General features: G+C 43.4%; 2 protein-coding genes across 3 annotated transcripts; one reads left to right on the forward strand and one right to left on the reverse strand.

The window, feature by feature from the left end:
• Positions 1-7,576: 7,576 nt before the first annotated feature.
• Positions 7,577-20,523, forward strand: LRRIQ3 (leucine rich repeats and IQ motif containing 3). The gene is made up of 10 exons (XM_078865367.1): positions 7,577-9,066; positions 10,766-11,101; positions 12,629-12,907; positions 13,115-13,177; positions 13,662-13,812; positions 14,376-14,605; positions 14,934-15,096; positions 15,448-15,576; positions 18,868-19,096; positions 19,843-20,523. Exons 1-10 carry the CDS (start codon positions 8,452-8,454, stop codon positions 20,045-20,047), a joined length of 2,400 nt encoding a protein of 799 aa, XP_078721493.1. The 5' UTR covers positions 7,577-8,451; the 3' UTR covers positions 20,048-20,523.
• Positions 20,524-20,603: 80 nt separating this feature from the next.
• On the reverse strand, positions 20,604-23,681 carry UBL5 (ubiquitin like 5). 2 transcript variants are annotated; one of them, XM_078865371.1, is made up of 5 exons: positions 23,596-23,681; positions 22,296-22,379; positions 21,566-21,649; positions 20,997-21,034; positions 20,604-20,866 (listed from the first exon to the last, which is right to left on the reverse strand). In XM_078865371.1, the coding sequence occupies exons 1-5, from the start codon at positions 23,664-23,666 to the stop codon at positions 20,823-20,825; spliced, it is 321 nt and encodes a 106-aa protein (XP_078721497.1). In that variant the 5' UTR covers positions 23,667-23,681; the 3' UTR covers positions 20,604-20,822. The 2 variants fall into 2 exon arrangements, with proteins under 2 accessions (XP_078721497.1, XP_078721496.1); XM_078865370.1 differs by having other exon boundaries at positions 22,296-22,357; positions 23,594-23,667.
• Between the last annotated feature and the right edge of the window lie 95 nt (positions 23,682-23,776).

The raw sequence follows: 23,776 nt of genomic DNA on the forward strand, positions 1-23,776 counted from the left end.
AATGACGGGCAGATGTCTCTCTGCGATGAAGAAAGGCCATTGCCCGAATCGTGGAACCTTTTATACATCTTAGGGCAGTGCTATTGACGAATGTGTTTGCGTGTGCATTATATGTGAATGAAGCACGTATTCTACGCTCGATTATATATGTATTGCATGTATTGGACAGGCGTCATCAATAACCACGCAGCCGTGGTCAATCCGCTGCTGAGGTGAAGGCCTTCCCAGCCCCGTCGAGATATTTCACGATCTTGCGATGTAACATCCACCGATCTCGTGCACGACACACGCGAGCTGATTTAATCGCTCCATCTCCTTAGAGGCAGTCGTCCTGCCGGGCGCGTTCCGTCTCTTGGCTGCTGTGACCCCACTCGATATTCTTGACCAGCCTGCTCAAATGTAATGCACGTGTACGGTTATGAATAATATCGTTATCATTCACGGCCCTGTGTTCATCCACTGCTGGATGAAGGTGGTTGTTTGGCCATACTTCGCCACGCTGGTCAATGCGGGGTGCACAACATGATTATATATTAGTGTACGGTACAATAATAACAATAATTGCCATGATTATTACAATAACTGATACTTTATATATATGTTAGGGCACGTATGTTGTCCAGGTGCATTCACGTTGATCAGTGTGTGGAAACACCTCTTGTGGAGTATAAGGGTGTCCCTTCCAAAGGCACCGGAGGAGAATTGATGGGCGCAATGCACAATGCCAGAGAGCCACGCTGCGCGCCTGACTGCGGGAGATAAGAGTCCTCACGCTTTGTCACAAATAAAGCGCCGCACGCGATAGTTGAAAACCATTCTGCAGAGCATACGCGTGTTTGTGTATGCACATATGCGGCGTGGAGCGGTGGTGCGGCAATGGGTAGCGCACGGTGCCCGTGCTGTGATCCCGGCCAACCGAGTAAGATTCCCAGCCACGGCTGACATGGGTGGCGAGTGATAATTATCTAAAGCGGTCCTGGACTCCCACCGCACCCCTCTAACCCCTCCACCCCCGTCGCAATCAATCCCCAATGACCAGCGTGGTGAAGTATGGTCATGCAATCCCCATGACCAACACGGTGTGAGGAGGCCTCCATCCAATAGTGAATTTTAGAAATTATGTAATTTTTGTTTATATATCTTCATTTTGGTACTGTCTATGGGTATATGGTTCAAAAGCACGCACGTTAGAAATGACCCTGGCCAGAATTATTTGACAATTCTCGCCCCACGCTCGTAATTTGACAACCTGTCCTGGTTCAGGCCAACGATTTGATTCAAGCGAGGATGATTGTTACGTTACGATAAATGGTGGCGCCTCCAATGAAGGCAGACGGTGACGTGAACCCATTACAAACATATCTTTAAGTTTGAAAAAACCCTTCCATGCACAATATTCGATGTGTGGATAATAAGTTGGAGTCATCGATATAAATCGACAAAAAGACGTATTTCACCACCACCACCACAGTGCATTTATTGCGGCTCTTGCCAATCCATCGCATGGCCATAGTGTGGTTAATGCTGGGCATATCGTGGCAAGACAGGGGAAGAGAACACGGGGCTGGTAAGTAAGCGTCGTTAGATATGAACGGGCAGAACAGCGGCTGTGCAGGGTGGGGCACGTGCGCGCTCATCGCTGATGAGGGCCGATTGGGAAGAGAAGACCGAAGTGAGACCCGTTGGTGGGACACTGTCACTGTAGACCAGGGATCAGCAAACCAAAATAACAAGAAGAGACATTTTTTTTTTAATTCGTTAAAGAACTCGATATTTCAAGAGCCGCGATGCAACGTGAATGCGAGACGGCTGCCTCTAATACATACGAAGCAGCGATTCTTAAAGAGCCACACGCGTCTCCAGATGCCGGAGGTTGCCGACCCCTGGGGTAGCCCTTCAAGGTCGTTGCGTTGTCAACTGTGCAGCAACTGCGGGGCTGGCGGAGGGTGGCTATATATATATTTTTTATATCCGACATATGGTCATCATCATCATATCACGCACTTTTGTATCTCCAGGCGAGAACCCATTGAGGCAAAACGTCACTTTTTATAAGGGTGACCTGGTCCTACATGCCTACAATAAACAATCGTGTAGACTAATTGAATCTTCCCCCGCAGCAATATTCCAGTTGGAAGGGTTTTTTGGGCAATGGCATTTCGTGGCTTCTGTGCCTCATACACAAGAGCTTCGTATAATTACTCGCTCAGTCGGCAAATTAACCACGCCATGGAACGGCATTGCCGAGTCGTAAAAAATAATCGGCCACCTTGCACCGTGAAAGTAATGCGACAATTATACATAACATGCGGCTATATAATTCCAGATTGTGAGCATTTGCATTAACACGCGTCGAACATAGCGAATGGTCGTTGCGTGATGATTCGGCGGTGCAATTGGTTTGTGAGCACACGGGACTTGCAAGGCAGAGATTGCCGGTTCGATTTCCCGGCGCGGCAGTCGAAATAAAAGTCCAGGTTTCTTAAATCACCCCCTCCCCCCCACTCCACCATCGCCTTTGTCCGCCCAGCAGTTAAACAAGGGCTCCATCAGAGTTCGCCGATTGGTGGGTGGGGTGAAGTGTGGGTATACCCACCTCTTCCAAGACGTGTGGCAAGGGTGGAAGAGTAGGCCAAATTACCCTCGAAGAATAACCCTCTGAAAATCGCTCTAAGTGGAGGCCCCTCCGCCAGCAGTGGCGTGAGCAGGAAATTGCAGGGCCGCGCCTTTACCCTTTTTGCCGATGCGCTACCCGTGCATAAAAGGTGGTGAGAATTCTAATGTTCGCATCATACGTGGTACACATTCGTTATCTCCTGTTAATTACGTATGCTAGTAATACGAATTAAGAGAGAAAAAACATACGGTGTGAAATTAAGAAAAAAATATGGAAAAGATAATTGGCATTTCTGGGACCCCCCGGCGATTGGATTTAATGTCGTTCATTAAGAAAACGCTGACGCGACCAGCGACTTTGGTGAGCACAATGGGAGAGAGGCAACCACGCCAGAGTGGCCATAAAGATGACGATTGCTGCCTTGTGGGTGAGCCGTTGTCAGGACTTCACGTTGTGGAACTTGGCCCTAATTTATGTCGATCTACGCACACACGGTGACTCGTATTCCGCCGCCCTCGCACATTGCCCAGAGACAGTGGCAACACTGGTGCTCATGCAGTGTCTATATGCCCTTGCGTGTGAGTGTGTCTGAGGGTGAATATACGGGAGCGGTAGTGCAGCGGTTAATGCGCTACGCTACGAACCCGGTGACCCGAATTAGATTCCCGCTCACGACCGATACCAGTGACAATTATCTGAACCGGTACTGGGCCTCCCCTAGGTCGACTCAGCCGCAAATGAGTACTTGTGTGATGTGTAAACATCGCCACTCGGGAGACAAAGGCGGCCGGGCGTGATGATGGCCACTCACCCCCTCGTGTGCCGTGTCGGCCTTCATAGGTGCTCGTTAACCGCACTTGCCCAAGCAGTCTTATAAGGCTATACGGGGATCTTTGTATTTGTGAGTGAATATGTTTATGGGGAGTGATAGAGCAGCAGTTAGCGCACAGCGCAACGAACCCGGCGACCCGAGATGGATTCCCGCCCACGAACACCCCCCATGAACTGTGAATAATATATACGGGGGATCTTAATATTTGTATTTGTATAAAACACGCTCAAACACAGTTATGTGTGGTGCGCTGACCTAGTGGGTGAGTGCACTTTGTCGTGAACCCGGTGACCTCAGTTCGATTCCGAGGCACGACTAACATCAGTGGCGAGTGATATGAAAACTTGTCACGAGCCTCCACAAATCTTCAAGTAGCTTTTCAAAATATTTCAGCCAGCAGCGGTCGCATTTTCACACACACGCTTGCTGTGATAATGTATTGACCATCAAACATTTGTTTTTATCTTCTTGGTTTTTTTCGGTGAAGTCACGTAGAATGGAAATAATAAAATAATAAAAAATAAAACATAATAAAATCATTCTCACGACGTTTCGGCCACAACGCAAGCAGCCGTCCTCAGGTGGGGAACAGGTCTGTCGAGAAGACAGAGTCTGAATGACAGACCTGTTCTCCACCTGAGGACGGCTGCTTGCGTTGTGGCCGAAACGTCGTGAGAATAATTGTATTATGTTTTACTTTTATTATTTTATTATTTCCATTCTACGTGACTTTACCGAAAGAACCAAGAAGATGAATCCCTGCAGTCACGAAAGCTTTAAATCGAAATTAGCTTTTATATTTAGCTAAATTAAGGGAAATGAAGTTCAATAGGGTTCATGTGGACTGTTGGCAACCAGGCTGAGATCATCAATCACCTCGGTATTGAATCGCGAACCCTGCACGTTAATCATGCGCATCTGTAACTCAGATTCTCAGCAGTACCGGCCCAGTGTTTCTGACCTCTTCTGAGCTGTGCGGTCACCTCATAAAATGTTCAGGCGAACATTTACGGGTAATGTCTGAATGTCTTCAGGAAGAAAAAGCCACTTACAATACCGTATACGACTTGGCTTTTCATAACCGCATCTCCACAACTCAACATGTGGCGGTTGGCGGCGTATAATTTTTTTTATGTGTTGTGACATTGACAATAAAACCGCTCTGTTGAATTTTATCTCTCGAGATGGATTATCTCGTTTGCAAGATTGTGCAGGGTGTAAATTGCCACCTCACGCATACCGAGTACGTAATCACAGGCATACGAATATATTAATATATTGTAAAAAATCGATAACATATACCGTCGTATACGTTTCTGAAAAATCATAATTGTCACAAAAGGCACAATGGCAGTGAGACTAAACATTTTTTTGTTTACCAGGTAAGGCCCACTGAGCTCTTTCTCAGAAGCGACCTGGCCACAAATGATAACTCGACGAAGTGGCTTATCATGTGTAAATTGATATCAGCCAAACACTCGAAATGCACGTTTGTAAATGTGGAGGGACAAACGGGAGGACTCGGGAGATAAAATCCACGCCACCACGGGCAGAGAGACATGCAAACTCCAAATATACAGGCATCAGGGTCGAGATCAAGCCCACGACCTCCTGCATATCAGGCGATAACATCTCGCCACGAAACGCGAGCTTACACTCGGGCAGAACCCTACACCACTGTAGGCACGGGGCAACCAAAATGAAAGTGAAAATCTCCATCCATTCTCAACGAGCTACATCCATTCTCAACGGGCTGAGAATCGGTCGAGTTTCATTTGCATAAATTTGCATCGGTAATTCTCCGCACTTATCAGTGCCAAACAGATGCTGCCCAACAAAAAAAAAATCAAAGCGAGCGCACGGACAACAGCCTGAGCGGGTGTAATCCGGAGCAACAGACAAAATTACTCCCCGGAATTCAAGAGGATTTGGTAAAATAATGTTTGCGAGAAGAAAAGATTATGAAAATTAAGATTAGTTTTTTTTTATATATATACCGGCGTCAACATTATTTGTCGAAGACAATGACACACGTAAACTATTTAATTCGGCTGTACTCATTTGACAAGTACTGTCAATTATTCGATTATTGGCCTGACTATGCACTCATTCTCAATTGGAAATTATTATTTTTGATTAGTTTATTTATGCAGTACGCATATCATTTGTTACGCTAGGGAGTAGCGATTTAACGTCCCCCATCACACTAAGATGAATCAATAAGCTCTTTTGATGCTCTTTCGAAGCACTTGGGAACGTAAAAATATTAATCTAGACAAAATCGTCACAACCCGAGTTACCCGACCACCATATATTTTACATGCACTGCAAAAACAAAACAAGAATACCCTAAAGTAGATTAATACATCGAATAGTTTTGATTACTTTGACCGTAACGCTTAATTTAATCGTAATTATTAATGGGATACATCAGGATTAATCGTGTTTTTGTATTGTTTGTTGTTGTAACGTTCTGACCTGCCCCTATTGGACATCTGTGAAAAAGAGCGTTGGGGCCGTCCATAAATGACGTCACGCACCTAGGGGAGGGAGGGGGGTCAGATATTTGTAACGTGGTGTGACGAGGGGGGAGGGGGGGTGAGAACTGTGACGTCACATCAAAATACGCAACGTTAAATAAATATAGACAACACGTTCTACTTGATTAAATATTTTTTTAATAAATGTTTTCCCCTACAATATCAGTGCAGGGTCACATTAAATACGCACTACAATTACAATAGTTTAAAGTGATTTGAAGCAAGTTTTATTTTCAAAATGGAAATATGGTTTGGGGGGGAGGGGCAGAGCTTCGTGACGTCATATTTGAGGGGGGGTCTGACTTTTTGTGACGCCGTGTGACGAGGGTGGAGGGGAGGGTCAAAATCGGCCAAAATCGCGTGACGTCATTTATGGACGGCCCCGTTAAAGCTCGTCGGATTCCTCCAGGATATATACAGATTCTGATTCTGATTAATCGCATCGTGATGATTAACTAAACCATGAAGATTACAGGGTGGTCCAGATGTCTTGTGACCCCCAATTAATTCTCAACAACTTTTTGTTAATTAATATTCTTTTGGTCTTTCGGTAAAGTCACGTAAATAGGTTTAAAGTAATAAAAATAAAATATAAAAAACTACGACGTTTAGATCGCCTGTTTGTTTTCCTCCTGATGACGATCGCTTGTGTTGTGATCGAAACGTCGTAGTTTTTATTTTATTTGTATTAACTTTAACCTATTTACGTGACTTTACCGGAAGAACCAAAGAATATGAATTCCTGCAGTTACGAAAGCTTTAAGTCAAGATTTTTTAAAATTAAGTTTAATTTAAAACAGAAATTAATATGCCAATGAAAAAACAAATGTTAAGGGTCAATTATTTGGGGGCTAGTAGACATCAGCACTACCCTGTGACATGACAGTAATCATAGGGGGTTTTCCCCTTTTTTCTGGCAACAAAACTGAAACCTTTTTACAAGGATTAATGTCTGCATTAACCACGATACTTGCAGTCAAATGCAAACAAAAACACACTATGATAATATATGCAAAGGCTTGGCATCCTCTGGTCGAGCACCAATTGGGTCGAGGCTCAAAAGAAAGCCGTTCCTTGGTGTGGACCAATCAGTTACAAGGACAATGCATATATTATCATAGTGTATTTTTGTTTGCATTTGACTGCAAGTATTGTGGTTAATGCAGACATTAATCCTCGTAAAAAGGTTTCAGTTTTGTTGCCAGAAAAAAGGGGAAAAACCCTATTATTATATTTTGGTACTGGCAAAGGAGGTCTAATGATACGACCCTTCGAGTAGGAGCTTTCGCCGTCGCCACGCGTAAAAGTGCGAGCCACAGTGATGGATAGACAGACGCACGCACCGCCTGTAACCCAGCACCGTGGAGGCGAGGTTTGGTGGATCGCAAGCATATTTGTTCTAGATTTGAAGCTTTCGTGACTGCAAGGATTCATACTCTTAGGTTTTTTCGGTAAAGTCACGTAGGTAAAAAATAAGAAATAAAAAAATATATATTTTTTCTATTATTATTTATTATTATTTATTTTTTACCTACGTGACTTTACCGAAAAAACCTAAGAGTATGAATTATTGCAGTCACGAAAGCTTCAAATCTAGAAAGGTCTAATGATGACAGTAATCGTAATGTGATCATTATCGAAACCCGTAGTGACTCCAAATCGAGCGGCGCACGAGCGAATCGCGTTCCGTGCGCCGCTCCCCGTCTCGCGCTCCGTAGCGCGGCCGTTGCCGTGGCGACGCGGAGCCGCGACTAAGCCGGAGGGCCCCTGGGATTGCCTTATCATCCTCCTCATCATCATCCCCCTCATCATCATCCTCATCATCATCCTCCTCACTCCCTCTCCGTCTCGTCTCCACTCTCGCACCCTCTCCTTTCCCTTTCGCCCTCCTCTCCTCCGCTCGTATTCACCTCCACGACGCCGCTCATCCTCCACTGCGTTCACTCTGTTCTCATCGACAGCCGTCTCTGCTTCATGCACTCCCCGTCTCACATTTCAACTCATATTCTCTCTCCCGTATTTCTTATTTACTCTCCTCTTCTATCATTTCCGCTGCTCTCTCCCCGTCTGTTCCATCTCACCTCATTTTTCCTCCTCCTCTCCGTGCCCTTCTCAGCGCTCTCTCAACATCTCCCTCTTGATCACTAGATTTGAAGCTTTCGTGACTGCAATAATTCAAACTCTTAGGTTTTTTCGGTAAAGTCACGTAGGGGAAAAAATAAATAATAAAAATAAATAATAAAAATAGAAAATTAATAGAAATTTCTGTACAGCAATTGTGCTGTGACGGTTCCACCTGAAGACGGAAGCTTGTGTTGCCTCCGAAACGTCGTGATTTATTATTTTATTTCTATTATTTTATATTATTTATTTTTATTATACATTTTTTACCTCCGTGACTTTACCGAAAAAACCTAAGAGTAACTCCCTCTTGCTCGCACTGGCCCTCACAAACACGCCACATGAAGGAGGCGGCCGTGGCTGGGTTCCTGGTCACCCCGACCTGGCCATTGATTCTCAGCAGAGGCCAAGCGGCTGGGGGTCAACCAGCGCGTAGCGACGAAGCTGCCCGTGGGAGCGTCGTGACCCAGAGTCAGGGTCACTTGGGAGACGCGACCCGGAGCCGGAGCAACCTGAGCAATTGGATTCACGATAAGACACATCTTGAGTCGAATCTTAACCGCGGCGGCGAGCTGAGAGAGGTCACCGAGGGTCAGATAGCACGTGGAGATGTGACCACTCAACAGAGTTGCCTTGGAGAGGTGACCAGCGATAGGAAAGCCCTAAAGGTGACCCAGGTGACCACAGAGCAGCCCGACTCCAGGGACGTGACCCTGGGCCACGGTAATGTGCGGGTGGTGACCGGGGATCAGGCTCCACGGGGTCAGAAGGGAGGCCCCGATGAGTTGCTTCGCCTGGCCGTGGTGTGTCTGAGCCAGGCGAGGCTGGGCAGCATGGGAGACCTCGCGCTCTGCCACTCGCTGCGATTCCTGCACCTGGGCAACAACTACATCAGGAGGGTGGAGGCGCTGGGGTCGTGCCCAAGCCTCCTGGAGCTCGACCTCCACTCCAACCAGGTGACTTGGAGACGCCGGAGGGGACGGATGGATGGATGGAGCGAGCGAGTGGTGCTGTGTTGGAGGTGTTCACGTTGTGGTGGCGGATTGTGTGGTGGTTCGGTGTGCAACTCGCGTGTTTGACCGTCACGTATATCCGCCCTGACCAATGAACCGCATGGTCACTTTTGCTAAAGGGGCCGTCCATAAATGACGTCACGCACCTAGGGGGGGGGGGGTCAGACATTTGTGACGATGTGTGACGATGGGGGGGGGGGGGGTGAGATACGTGACGTCACATAATGCGCAACTTTAAATAAATATAGACAACAGTTCTACTTAATTAAATAGACTTTTAAATCGATGTTTTCTCCTACAACATCAGAGTGCAGTGCCACATTAAATGCGCACTACAATGACAATAGTTTAAAGCGATTTGAAGCATGTTTTATTATTTTTGGGGGGGGGGGGGGCAGAGCTTTGTGACGTCATATTTGAGGGGGGGTCTGACTTTTTGTGACGCCGTGTGACGAAGGGGGGGGGGGGTAAAACATCGTCCAAAATCGCGTGACGTCATTTATGGACAGCCCCAAAGGTGTTCTCATATCCTACCTTTGCACAGAGATTGTAGGCGGTCACGTGAAAAGGTTGGATATCCCAACGTCAACTTACATTTTGACAGCTACGCCACGCACAAAGACTGCACTGAGTGTCGGTGCTTAATTGGTGAGGGTGGATATGTGACGGTCGGATATGCGACGTACTGTGGTAATTAAGCTGGGTTGTCACAGAGTAATGGTTTACTATATAATTTACGGTACAATTTGGGTATAACAGTGCAGACGGCTGGGAAAATGCATTATTAGACAAAGGAGTAGCAGAGGAGAATAAACGACCTCCCACTGTGAACTAAAGCTGACTGGGGGTTTGATTCCCACTCTCATGGACTTTTATGCTAGGCATTCCTGCGTTACCAAAAGTGCACAACTTGTTTAAAGGTAACTCCTAAGGCTCGCAAACAGTTCAACGTTTGCATTTGACTGCAATGAGAACTGCGAAGCAAGAGACTTCTAGACGACAATGATGCTAAAAAATACATTTTCTGTTTTACTGATTCCTACGTTATTTTCTTGAGAAAGTGATAAACTATTTGGACGTTCGCCTGATTAAAGAATGGGCTTTGATTTATTCTTAAAAATTTTCATGTAAATAAAAACATTAAAAACGGAAGATTATGTGTATTATTTATTGGTGCAGGTCTCCTGTGCTGGGAAATGATATGTCATTTCTGAATTGAACTGCAAAGGGATTTAAAAAAAAATGAGTTGCATCAACTTTGAATGCATAAGTGGTACGAGATTACATCTTTAAACATGTTTTATGGCCTGGAAATGTTACACTGAGCGCAGCAGTGTGGCACATGCCGTTATATAATAGTTGTAGTAGAACGTTACCTTATTTTTCACTGGGTACTATTTCAAACCAATGAATGCAATTATAAGGCTAATGTAATTTAAACTCGCGGTGAATTAATGACCCTTATTGCACAAAGCGCTTTTAAGGGACTTGTAAAAGCCGCAAACGTTTATAATCGTTAAATTAATGCGTTTATGTTATTTCATTTTCTATTTAAATGTAGGCACATGGCTTTAATGAATACATAAATTATTCACGCACAAGATTGATTGAATAATAAAAAAAGAATGCGTGCCGATTGCAGATCAGCGCGCTGCCCTGGCCCGACTTTTGGCTCGGGCTGCCAGAGCTCCGTGTGTTGTACCTTCACGACAACCCACTGGGCACTGCCGCCATACCTTGCCTGGCAGCCTGCCCGAGCCTCGTGGCTCTTACTCTGGCCGACACGCCACTTTCGCTGCGGCCAGGCTACCGGCACCGCGTCGTCAATTCGATCGCCACGCTGCAGGCGCTGGACGGCGTGGTGGTGGCCGACGAGGAGATTATCGAGGGGCTGGCGGGTCGCGCGTCGACGAGCGAGCGATTCCGAGCCCTGAGCCCAGCCATGGTCGTGGGCGTACGCACCTGCCTTCCGAGACAGGTTTGAACACGCGGCTTCATTCGGTGTATATATTTGCCCACTTAGGTACGGATCTGAAATGTTTGACGCCGACAAAAAGTATCGAAAATGTAAAAAGTATAGGAAGTAGGATTGAGAGCTGCATTCGTGGAATTAGGCTGAGAGACAGAATGAGGAATACATGGACGGGAGAACAACATTATTGAACACATTCTGCCAATGGCCCTTCGTACCACATAGGAAAATTAGTGGACATTGGCAGGACACATCATTCGAAGGGATAATGGCCAATGGATGAAACTATTTTTCAAACATTTTTTTATTTCACCAGGTAAAGCCCACTGAGCTAATAGCTCTTTTATAGAGGCGACCTGGCCACAAATAATAGCTCAACTGAATTGGCTTATCATGTGGAAATTTATAGCAGCCAAATAATCTAAACATTCCTGAGAGGGTAAGATCAACTCATACGTCAGAGTGAGATTGTGGTATCATGGCACCGTGTGGGATGGTGACGGTTTTGGGAGGCCTTCATACAGAATTGGATCAAGCTTAGCTGATGACGATGAAAATGAAAAATGGCAATTGTGTAAAATGGCAATGTTAGCTAACTAATAAGCCTTTGACAATGAATGGTTTGCTTTTGTGTTCCTTCCCTAATATCACTTTTTCTTGGGATTTCCATAAACTGTATGTTGTAACTGAGTAATGCATGAGCACGATTAGGTTTTATATCTGTAACTTATATTTGTGTAAAGTTTTCAGGGGACTCTATAATGTGACTTAAATGCAGCCCGTTCAATAATTAGCATATGAAATAAGTAAAACACGAGTGCTATAAAATTGTCACGAATACAAATGATGCATGCATCACAAATTACCAGCAGAGAATCAATCCGAAACAGCTCATTCATATTATCTTGTGGATACATACTTAGGCTGTGTTCCAGGATGTCAAACAGTAGATTTAATCTTCGTTAATAACAACATAGACTGAAGTTCTGCGCATGCATGTCATTACAGCACTGTAGTGACGTCGTTGCATTGACGTATTAAAATGGGAGTGTAGTCAAAGTGATTTTGGATTGCGTCTTCTGTCACTTAAGTTCATTTTAGCATATCAATGCATTGACGTCACGAGAGTGGTTTAATGGTGTTCCTATCCATCAATTTAAAGTCTTCTTTCTCATTTACAAAAACCTCAAACTTGTGTCGCAAAGCCTAAAACACACAGTCGAGGTATATATCTACAACAGAAAAGCCATTTACTGCATAAGGTCACAGTTGAGCTGCATGACTCTCAATGTGTTGTTGGATTGTACCGCATGTTGTGCAGCTTGATGTCCGATATTTCTCTGCGGGTGCTGCAAGTTTCTTCAGGAACTGAATTATTCAGCCTGTCAGACATCATGCTGAACAACACACGGTACAACCCGAAAACACATTGGAAAACGATAAACGCTATTTGTGTTGTAGTTTGCACTCTACCTTTTAGTTTTTAATGCGTACTAAGAAAATCAAGTATCTATTTTTAAATGCTACAATCAGATATCGTACATCGCAAAGATGCAGCACTTCCAGAGGCTCCTGAAGGACATCAACGCAGTGCTGGCACGTCACTCGGCTGTGCACATCATCCAACGTTGGCTTCGCGGGCACCTGGTCCGTGCCAGGCTCGGGAAGACAGGCAGGAGGCTACCAGCATCGTGCGGCAGAACATCTCGGCCGGAGCGGGAGGAGCGAGCAATCCTGGCTGAGGGCCTAGCGCGGGCCTGGGATGGAGGACCTTCTGGCCAGATGACAAGCAGGAGCCAGTGCAAAATGAAGGTGCGTGTCGTTTCCGTGCGCTTTGAATGTTTTAGTTTTACGGTCGATTTCGGTAAACCGTTTTAACTATAAGTTACTTTTATTCTACAAAGGGAAAAAACAACACATAGGAACGTTTCAAAATGTATAAGTATACCATCCATTTTTTTTTAAGGATGGACACTGCCCATATAGTTACTTAATTTGATATATCTTCTTTTACTCAAGGAAAAAGCAGAAGTCAAGCATCTTACGATAGATTTGAATCAACTGCACACAAGTACAGTCCAGGTAAACAGATTCTTCACGAACAACAAACGCCAGTGCATGATTTTGTGACTATTGATTTTGTGTCATTGGTTCGTACAAAAGAAACTGTACAAAATCTTTCAATTGACTTGTAACGTCAATATACACTCACCACAGGTATGAGATAGTGGATTTTGATGTGCATTTCACTTGTCAGTCGTGTGAAAGTGGTGATTACGCGCATTCAAGTCTTGTATTGCTACAGTGGTTCTGCTTGAGTCACATCTCAACACAATCACGAATGTATTGAGCTTTGCACTAACAATGGGCTTTTAGTGAGCGAAATGATTGTCCCAAGGAAAATTACTCAACCGCGCGGTGAAATTTGCAACAATTTAAGCTGACTTATTGTGCCCTTGAACAAAGCTAGTATGTTCCATTCATTGACATCACATGTGTGTGTGTGTGTGGTAGGGAATGCTAAAAAGGTTTAAGTTTTTATTCACCATTTGTATTGTCTTGCAAGGATGCCTTGGATCGTTTGAGCCCAACAAGTGCCTACCCACAGAGGTCCTACCCATCCACTTGGATTCATACCGCTCCTTTCAGGCACCAGCGTGGTCACATTAGTGAAGTAATGAGACGGAAGGAGACAAAGCCACTTCGACAACAAACAGGTCTATTTGTCTCTTAGCCACGAACACACATGGAGACTTAATTAGGTTTTTTTTAAAATGCAAACGCTTGGAAGTAACAAATGTAATGGTAGGATATTTAATGTATTATAACCTTCTTCTTCTTGGTTCTTTCGGTAAAGTCACGTAGAATGGAAAAAAAAAACATTATTTATTGTATATTATTATACTATATTATTTTATTATGTTTTATTTTTATTATTTTATTATTTCCATTCTACGTGACTTTACCGAAAGAACCAAGAAGATGAATCCCTGCAGTCACGAAAGCTTTAAATCGAAATATTATAACCTTGCTTATTTATAATAACAACACAATGGCATACCCAGGTAAATTAATCGAATGTTTGGGAATAATTTTCCCGATGAAGTGATTGTCTTTACAGCAGTAGTTATAAACATTTAGATTTCAGAAAACGTCCATTAATTCATCTTTTATTGAACATCAACCATGTTTCAGAGTGTAAATGTAGCGCCACTGATACTTATGATTAGGATTGTTTCCTTTTAAAATCGCTTACATCAATGTATGTGTTCCACAATAGTCTTGGAGACACGGGATAAAGGTGATGACTTGAACACGGATGTCAATCTGGAAGACCAACAAGTCCAGTTCCGCATGTCGGGCCTGTGTGCCAGGATCCACCAGTCTGATCCTCTACGGGATTTGCTGCTTACCCGGCATGAGCAGGCATGTGATATCAGGAAATCCGTGAGCCAGATCCATTCTCTCATTCAGGATGAGTCCAGGACAGAATTTATACACCGACCACAGGTAAGGAATTGACAGAGACAAAGCCACTAACGAACTAGCAGATGTTTTGTTACGAAGTGCATTTATTTCGGTTACCACTTTCCATTTTACATATTTAATGCAGACCGCACCAAACGAATAGAAAAAAAAAACATTGCAATCCAGTCAATTAGATGTGCGATTTGCATTCCTTCCAGGAGACCGATTACTTTGTATTTCGCTTTCGCACACACGCTAAAAGTGCTTTTCTTGTTCACGCGCATTTGCCCTGCTTTTGAAATAAAGGTCAAATACCACGAGAAACGGTATGCCAACGTGTAGGTGCGTGTGTGTGTGCGCCCGCGACCAGCACCCCACGACGAGTCTGGACGAACGCCTACGCCGTCGCTCCATGGGGTCCCACGTGCTGGCGCCGTTTGAGACCCTCGAACGGGCTCAACGAGAGCGGGAGAGAGTGGGGCACCTGACCGCCAAGGTTGAGACCGTGAACAGGGCGCACTCGGCCAAACGAGGTGCGAATGGGGGGGGGGGGTGTGCCGTGTGGATGATTGGGTTTCACGACTTCTGGCCAATGGGCAGTGGCGACTTTCAAGGTCGTGTGCGCCATGACAAGTCAAGCTTGAAAATAATGATAGAGGAAACTACTTCCTTGCCTGATTAGATGAGAAAATAAAATCATTTGGGCAGATGGCCTATTGTAAGGCAGCAAATGGGCATCTATTTCCATCCGCCCATGCAGAGCAATCTGCTGGTGTAAATTTGAACACCCACCACCATCACGACGCTATTAGCTCTGTGCCAATGACCTACACATTTTTTTTTAAGTTTTTTTTTCTCACTTCCTAATTGCATTTGGAGAGCAGTGATGCAGGCGCGCATGCGGGGCTTTCTGGAGGAGAAACGTGAGGTCGCGGTGCGCCTGAGGGAGGCAGATTGCGCTCGCATGACGGACGACCTGCAGCGACAGAAGAGGCAGGCGCCCCTTGACGGAGGTATTTTCTCTTTAAACCGAACTATATTTATCTTATCAGGTAAGGCCCGCTGAGCTATATAGCACTTTTTCAAAAGCGACCTGGGCACAAATGATAGGTCAGCGAAGTGGCATATCATGTGGAAATGTATAGCGGCCAAGTACTCTAAATGCACGCTTCTAAATGTGGAAGGAAAAACCGGAGGACCCAGAAAATAATCCACACGACCAGGGTAAGAGAGGCATGCAAACTCCAAATATACAGGTGTCAGGGTCGGGATCGAACCCACAAACTATTGTATACCAGGCAAGGTAGTTAACACTGTGTGGCGAGATGGCAAGCCCTTGACTCATGTTCCCTTCATCCTTTTTTTTATGTTGCTTAGCACAGGACCAAAGGCCCAAAACGCCAAGTGGCTAGCAACAAACATCACTATTCAGGATTCACTAAAGGTGTTTTAGGTGTCAATATGTTTCTTGAGTTAAGCAAGGTTATACGAACTTGAGAAAACAGAGCGGGAGAGGGCAATCCAAAGTCGAGCAAAGCGAGGGAATAAACAGAAATTAAAACCTTATTTTGACCTGCAGTGTGGTGGTTGAACGCCATTTGGGTGGGTCAGTCTGAACGGCCTCAACATAGGTGGATAAACGAGTTGAGTTCACAGGAATAGTAACAATATTAATAGTGATAGAAGAATGATAAGGGGGTGAGAGAATCACTGGAGCAAATCAGTGAGTGCCGGATGATCAGTCAATCCGTTCAACATTGCATTCTATCACGTACATTGTGTCACGTGCTCCACCACAGATACGACAACGGTAAAAGATCCTGACCGATTTTGAGATTTCTTCATTTCACTGTACGGCCCCCTTAACCATCGAACAAAGATGGTCACTGCATCGCGCGTTTTCAGATGTGCTTTTGCGGCCGTCTGGAACGCTCTTCCTTCTGATATTAGGAACCCAATGGACCTATGCACTTTAAAATCTAGATTGAAAACTAATTTCTTTAAAACTGCTTTTTTGTGTTTAGTTTGTTGTCCTACCCCTGAACCTCTGATTAGCACGGTTGGCTCTGTACGTTGCGAAAGAAGTTCACCATAAATTTCGATTTAAAGCTTTCGTGACTGCAGGGATTCATATTCTTGGTTCTTTCGGTAAAGTCACGTAGAAGGGAAATGATAAAATAATAAAACAATAAAATTCTCACGACGTTTCGATTGCAACACAAGCAATCATCATCAGGTGTGAAATCCACACCAAGAAAATTAGAAAAAAAAATATTGCTGTGGTTTTCACACCTGATGATGATTGCTTGTGTTGCAATCGAAACGTGATAATTTTATTATTTTTTTATTTCTCTTCTACATGACTTTACTGAACGAACCAAGAATATAAGTTCACCATACATACATATACGTACATACATAAGAGCTATTACAGTGGCACAATTCCAACGCTCGTATAAAGCTACACATTAACGTGACGGTAAAGTTTATTACGCAAGCATGAATTTGAAGTAGCTATTACATTATCGAACACTTAATGGCGAGGCTGAACTCAATCTTAAGTTGTGCTACCCTTTATGTGCTATGAATGGTCACTGCCAAAAACATCATCCGTTATATATTGTTTATTTTAAGGCAGCGTTATTGATGTGTTTTGAAGTTTTTTTATGTGCACCTGTGAACGACATCCAACGCAGTATCACCAAATAGTGTATAATACTGCAGGTCAAAACACTTCTTAAATTGCGCGATACCCCTTCAATTTGTTTTACTTAACCCAACCTTATCCACCGCTGTATGAATGCTTCCGCATGCCTTCACCGTTCCTTCTGGTCTTGCGATGTTGCAATGCTGCACGTGAGCAAACTCATTGCTCCATCTTCCTCGGTGGTCATCTTTTCGAGCGTGTTCTCCACGGCTGCTGTCACAATCTCGTTCATCCTCTCGCCTAGTGACGTGACTTGCTCAAGCCCATGCACTCACCTGTCAATGATGCCTCTAATTTCCCCCGGCCCATGTTTATTTGCCTAATTCCAGGGATGCATCCGTCCATGCTTGTTTGGCAACTTTTCGGTTTTTATAACCGTTGTACTTTGTCCATGTTTCTCATGCACGTCGCAGCACTTTGGTATGTTGCTGTTATCAAATTGAGGTTTCCAAAATCACTCCATTGTGCTTTTGTAACTTCAATCCACCTCAATAAGTGCCTCATTGTGTATTCCTTCGGACATAAACTCTTGTTAGCAAATTTGTTGAATGTGACATTTACTCATGCAGACCGTTTGTAAAACACATTCCTGCGGAGGGAGCTGGTAGGAACGTTGGGTTGCTCGGTCAATGGCCAGGGTCAATGGCGGCGTGGTGTATTCCGCAAATATGGCCGACTGTGAGGGCGGGCACAAGCCGGCGTGAGTAGGTTAAACTTTGAGCTTTATAAGGGCACCACGGGGTGACCAGCCCCTCCCAACCCTCCCCTCTCCACCAAGCCCCACCCCTCCCATTTTTTGATGCACGACGGACGGACACAATAATCCCCTGTGGGCTGGTGGAACCAGGTGGTTCCTACCAGTATAATGTCCTATAGTTAATTTCCATTGCTTGTTATTACGATCATTAAGAGTATCTGAGATGAGTAATAATTTCTACATTAATTATGCTTATACCTTTATTTTTCCAATTCAATATTATGAAAATGTCTTTGCTGTGAAACAGCCTTGGTGAGAGCATATTTTCTTGACATACTCATTTGTAATGTATTGCTTATTTCCTGCAATTTAGGTGTAGTTGTTCCATCTTCAAGTTATATTTTTGACCTATTCTATCATATACAATCCGTGTATGTGATAGCATAGGTCTAATTTTTCAAATCAGTTTTATCTTCTTTCTTTGAGGTATTATTCCATTAAGGTATGTGTATATATTAATTTTGTTTAAACAGCTGGTCCTACTTCTTTGTTACTCCACCTGGTCTGGGATATTAAAATTTTACACTGGAATGGGCAGTGTAAGCTTATCGTCAATATTCATTCCTGTATTGTTTTATTTTAATACAATTGTTGTGCACAGCCAAAAATTATAAGCAACCAACAATGATTCTGTTGATGTCATAGGTACGGGTGGTTTCTTGAATTTCACCACTGGATGGTCTTCGTGTGCCTTGCCAGTCATGGGCAGTTGCTTGACCACAATGCACCGTCAACGTGGTCGGTGAAGGGTGTTGTCGAGTCCATAGCATAGTGTGCTCACCAATGCGCCACCATTCCACCACCTCCTTCCACACACTCACACTATTCTCTTGCACGCAGACAATGCGCGTGAACGGAGACTGGACCACGACCGTCGTTCGCGCCAAGCGGAGCTTGTTATGGCACGGGCATTTGGGACGCAGCAAGCGGCCGTGGGTAAGGCGTTGTGGAGGCACGACTGGCAGATGCGCCGGCAGGAGGAGCGCAGCGCACGCGCCGAAGTGGCCGGGGATCAGCGGGAGCACAGCCTGCAACAGCGCGAGATCGTGCGCACGTTCCTGCAGCGCAGGTTTGGACGTTCATGCGCCTAAGTTTCCAGAAAGTGATATTGTGTGGCTGTCAGAATGTGCGTATATGGTGTTCTTACTCTAGGCATAAGGCTGTAAATGAACAACCCTCCGCACATATCTTGCTGCTGATCAACCGTGTTGTATCCATTTGTTTGGTGGATAGAGGAATAACAAAACTTGCCTACTATTTCAACAGCCATGCTAAAATGTAATCAAATTGGCGACGTATGGATTGCAAGTCCATTGTGCTAACCATTACTCTAATTATTTTAATATACATTATCAAGCAGGGCTCCTGGGATTAAAGTGAGCATGCATAGGTGGGGGGGGGGGTCCTGTCAATACTACTGCATCTAAAACAAATTAGGAAAAATCAGGCATACGCATTAATTATGTAATGATTTCTAACACGCATTTATCATAGCGGTATGGATGCAAACGGAAAGCTGTCAGGGCACTGTTGGGTTGAATATATGCAATTAGCCATTTTATTAGAATCAAAATCTTTAGAATAGTGGATTCCGATGAGCTATGAAGCTCTTTTTAACAGATGTCTGGGTTGTTTAAATTGAGCAACACTGATCAATGTGGTCAGTTTTCAAGTACCTAACTTGCTATTAAAGTTTTCTTCACATGAGAACATATTTTCAAGTTATTATGACTCCCTTACCATTACAGAGCGTATGCACAAATGCTTTCAACCTTAGTTAGAAAGTGTTGAAAAAAAAAAATTGTGTGCTTGCAGACAAGAGAAGTTTCAAGAGCAGGCTGCGACCGAACGAACACAGCTGGATGTCCACCTCTCCCGGGACGCAGTAGAGCGAACACGGGAGGCAAACCGTCGTGTCGACCGCCTTAAGGCACACAGGCTCGCGCCAAGAACCACTCAGATTCACCAGGTTCACGTGCCAAAGGAGTCCATCACGCTGAGTCTTGAGGGAGTGTTCTGAGAATGAAGGTATCTGTATGGCTGAGTGGCTCCAGAGGTCAGAGCAATACGCTTGCACTGTTGAGATCCTGGGAGCTGCTTGTGATTAAACAGTTATCTTGTGCAGTGAGTTGATGGGCTCAGCCTTGTTACCAATAACTGCATATAAAAGCCATTACATACAATGTTGTTTCTTACATGGCTACCATTCCAGCACTGAGAATTAAATATTGCTTTGACTGTATTGTGATGAACATTACTCTCATATGCATAGCAGGTGGGACAATGCTTCCCTCAACTGTGTGGACCAGAGGTCACTTCATAGGATATCAAAGGTAGCTCTGATATCTGCTTGCATGGGCATTCTCTTACTTGAAGGGTGACACTGCTGTGACACATTTAAATGGATACTTCGTTTTATGACACAATTTGGGTAAAAGCGGGGTAAACAAAAAAATATAAAAAAGCCTCCTACCTATGATTGATTTAAAAGCATAGCACTTTGTGAAAACAATTTCAATATAGTATCATAGCACTTTTAATTTTGCACTAGGATTGTAAGACAATGGTTCGACAAGTCAACTTGCATTTTTATTAGAAATAAACTTGATAATGGCATGAATGTAACAAAAGCCATTCCTATTGCGGAGATACAATGTTAATGAGTGTCAAAGAATCAAGAATGTATTACAGATTCCCCATGTAAATAATACATTTAATTAAAACTGACTGATGTACAACGATGTCTTGCGGAACATCCCAATTATGGAATTGTTGACGCCATGCTTGGATGTGCTTCATTGGTAGTACAGCTCCAGATTTTGTCCGTCGTGGATCTCATCTGTGTTTAAACATTAAGGACAATCGCAATGTAATGTTTACTTTAAAACATGAGGTGAACAGGTAATGTGCTTCATGCATTAAAAATTAAACACTTTAAGGCGTTGTTAATTTGTTTTTGTAAAGGATACAGTCCTCCAGCGTAACGTGGTCTTTAAATATGGTGTACCTGAAAGAGAAACGAGATTAAATGATTGCTAAAACTGTGAGTATAAGGTACATTGTATGTTAAGCCTGATATGGCCCATAATTAAGTATCCATCCCTACATCACTGTTATACATGTAATGATTAATATATTCAAATAAAGTCTAACCAAATACATGCATTGAACAACGCTTGTGAGACTTCATTTATATCGTACAAGACTACTTTATGTAACTCCGCCGCCACTAGATATTATACATCTACAGATGTTTTTTTTTTAAAATACAATTGTGACCCCAAATAACTATTATTCGAATTGCTTAACGGGTGAAATGTGACATTCCTAAACTGTTTCCACGATGTCCACCGTAGATAACACACGGGTGTGTGCATCAGGCAATTTTTCATACACTTTGGAGTGTTCCAGGCTTGTGCGTGTTGACATTAAGTATAAAAAGTACACATTATAGAAATGGGTATTTACTGAATACACATTTAATCGGCTATGCTGTATAGATTTATTTCGACATACAAAACGTATTCCAGTGTCTTACCATTTCTTCAGGACAATTTTGTCCCATTTTGTTCCAGTCTGTGCTGCAATAAGCTTTTTTAAATCCCCGATTGTGTCGCTGGGACTGAAGTATACGGTCAAGGCGTGTAAACACAAGTCATGGACATTCAACAGGTTATGTTCGATGCCTAAAAATGCATTCTCTCTCAATATAAACAGTAAAAAAAAGAATTTCATATATTCATTTCCAGATTATAAGATGCATTGAAAATCGCACTCAAAACCTGTGCACGGTGTCAGGAAAGTTATACAACCTGATCAAACACACCAAATTATAAAATGCACCTCCAAATGTTGCTTTAAAATACATGGGAAAAATGCATCTTTTAATCTGGGCAATAAGGAAATTCAGTAAATTGTAACATTACTTAATTGGTCACTTTTTGTCTCCTTATAGCGCTGAAGCGCTAATCCATTTTAAAGTTGTATTATCTGTAATGACATTTTCTTGGTTCTTTCAGTAAACAGTAAAGTCCCCTTCTACGTGACTTTACCGAAAGAACCAAGAAGAGGAATCCCTGCAGTCACGAAAGCTTTAAATCGAAATTGTAATGACATTGTTTCAAAGCAAATGTCAAAAAAGAAAAAAAACATCACTACTAACGTTACTCTCATGAAACCAATTCCTGTTTACTTTTGTTAAGAGACCGGACGCTGATCTTGTTTTTTACGACAGTTCATCGAATTAACCCGCTGCTGATGAAGGATACTTGCACTTGACCCGCACTTTCTTTCCCAGCCGATCGTTGCAGGTGATCTCCAACATTGTGACCTGCGGGAAATCACAACAGCAGTGATAACAAGAAAAATGCACACTGCATTTATACGTTACATTCAAAAATGACCTTCGTTTGAGCAGGCGAAAACCCACGGAGATGTAAACTAATTCTAGATTTGAAGCTTTCGTGACTGCAAGAATTCATACTCTTAGGTTTTTTCGGTAAAGTCACGTAGGTAAAAAATAAAATTAAAAATTACTAAAAGTAATAATAGAAATAAAAAATAATAATAAATCACGACGTTTCGGAGGCAACACAAGTCTCCGTCATCAGGTGGGACCTGATTGATGCAGTAATTTTAGCTGTGACGGTCCCACCTGATGACGGAGACTTGTGTTGCCTCCGAAACGTCGTGGTTTATTTTATTTTAATTATTACTTTTAGTAATTTTTTATTTTATTTTTTACCTACGTGACTTTACCGAAAAAACCTAAGAGTATGTACAAACTAGTTATCTCGGGTGGGATGCGATGCACGTGTGTAAAACGTTCAATGTCTGTGTCAGTCTACTGTCGTGGTCTCCCCCAAGCTATGTGACCATACTTCACCACACTGGTAAGTGCGAGGTGAAGACAGGGAGAATAGGACATTGCAAAACATTATTTAGCGACATTAAACACAAGAGATATTTCCCCCTGGATTTGCGTATAACCGTATGGGGTAAAGGTAAATAAAGTAAGATATTGAACGTGCCCAGCTTTGGGAGGTATATTGCTAAGAGGCCACAAATTTCAAGCTTACTTTAAAAGTAACCAAGAAAGCCATTATTGCACTCGGATGACTCCACATATTGCTTGCGAAGTTAACACGAGATACATCTATTTGTTACAACTTTAAGCTTTTATTTTCTTTATATGGAATCGGTCACTGGGAACAATTCAAATGTAACACAATATACAAACGTAATCCTCGAACTGCACCCCATTAAAAGCTGTCTTCGTCAAGTAAAGAAGAGGGTATCGGGAAACATCGCTTAACATCGTTATAACTAACACAATATCAAATCAAGATTAACACTAAATATACGATCTGAGAATCAAGGCCCTGAAACCCAGGCTTTAGTGAACGCACGCGCACTTCCAACTAAACACCGCCTCCATTAAAGCTGTTAGAATACACAACCTTTAACAACGACCTCGATTAACTATTATAGGTAACCAATGACCAATTAACCAGTCAACTATATGAGGGTTTATTGATGAATGGGTATTTGAAACGGAGTCGCTTACCGCTTCTTCTTGTGTTGAGAATCTGGAATAGAGGCCACAGAGTAAACGCAGCCTCCGCGTTGTACGTTCGCATATTCAGGGGTCACAGTCATTACGCGGCGAAACATAAACCCACAAAACAAAAACGTCTTAATATCAACTTTTTTTTACTCACGATCAACACAGCGTCGCAACTTTTGCCAG

Source organism: Lampetra fluviatilis, chromosome 20, assembly GCF_964198595.1.
Source record: "Lampetra fluviatilis chromosome 20, kcLamFluv1.1, whole genome shotgun sequence".
Taxonomy (NCBI): Eukaryota; Metazoa; Chordata; class Hyperoartia; order Petromyzontiformes; family Petromyzontidae; genus Lampetra; species Lampetra fluviatilis.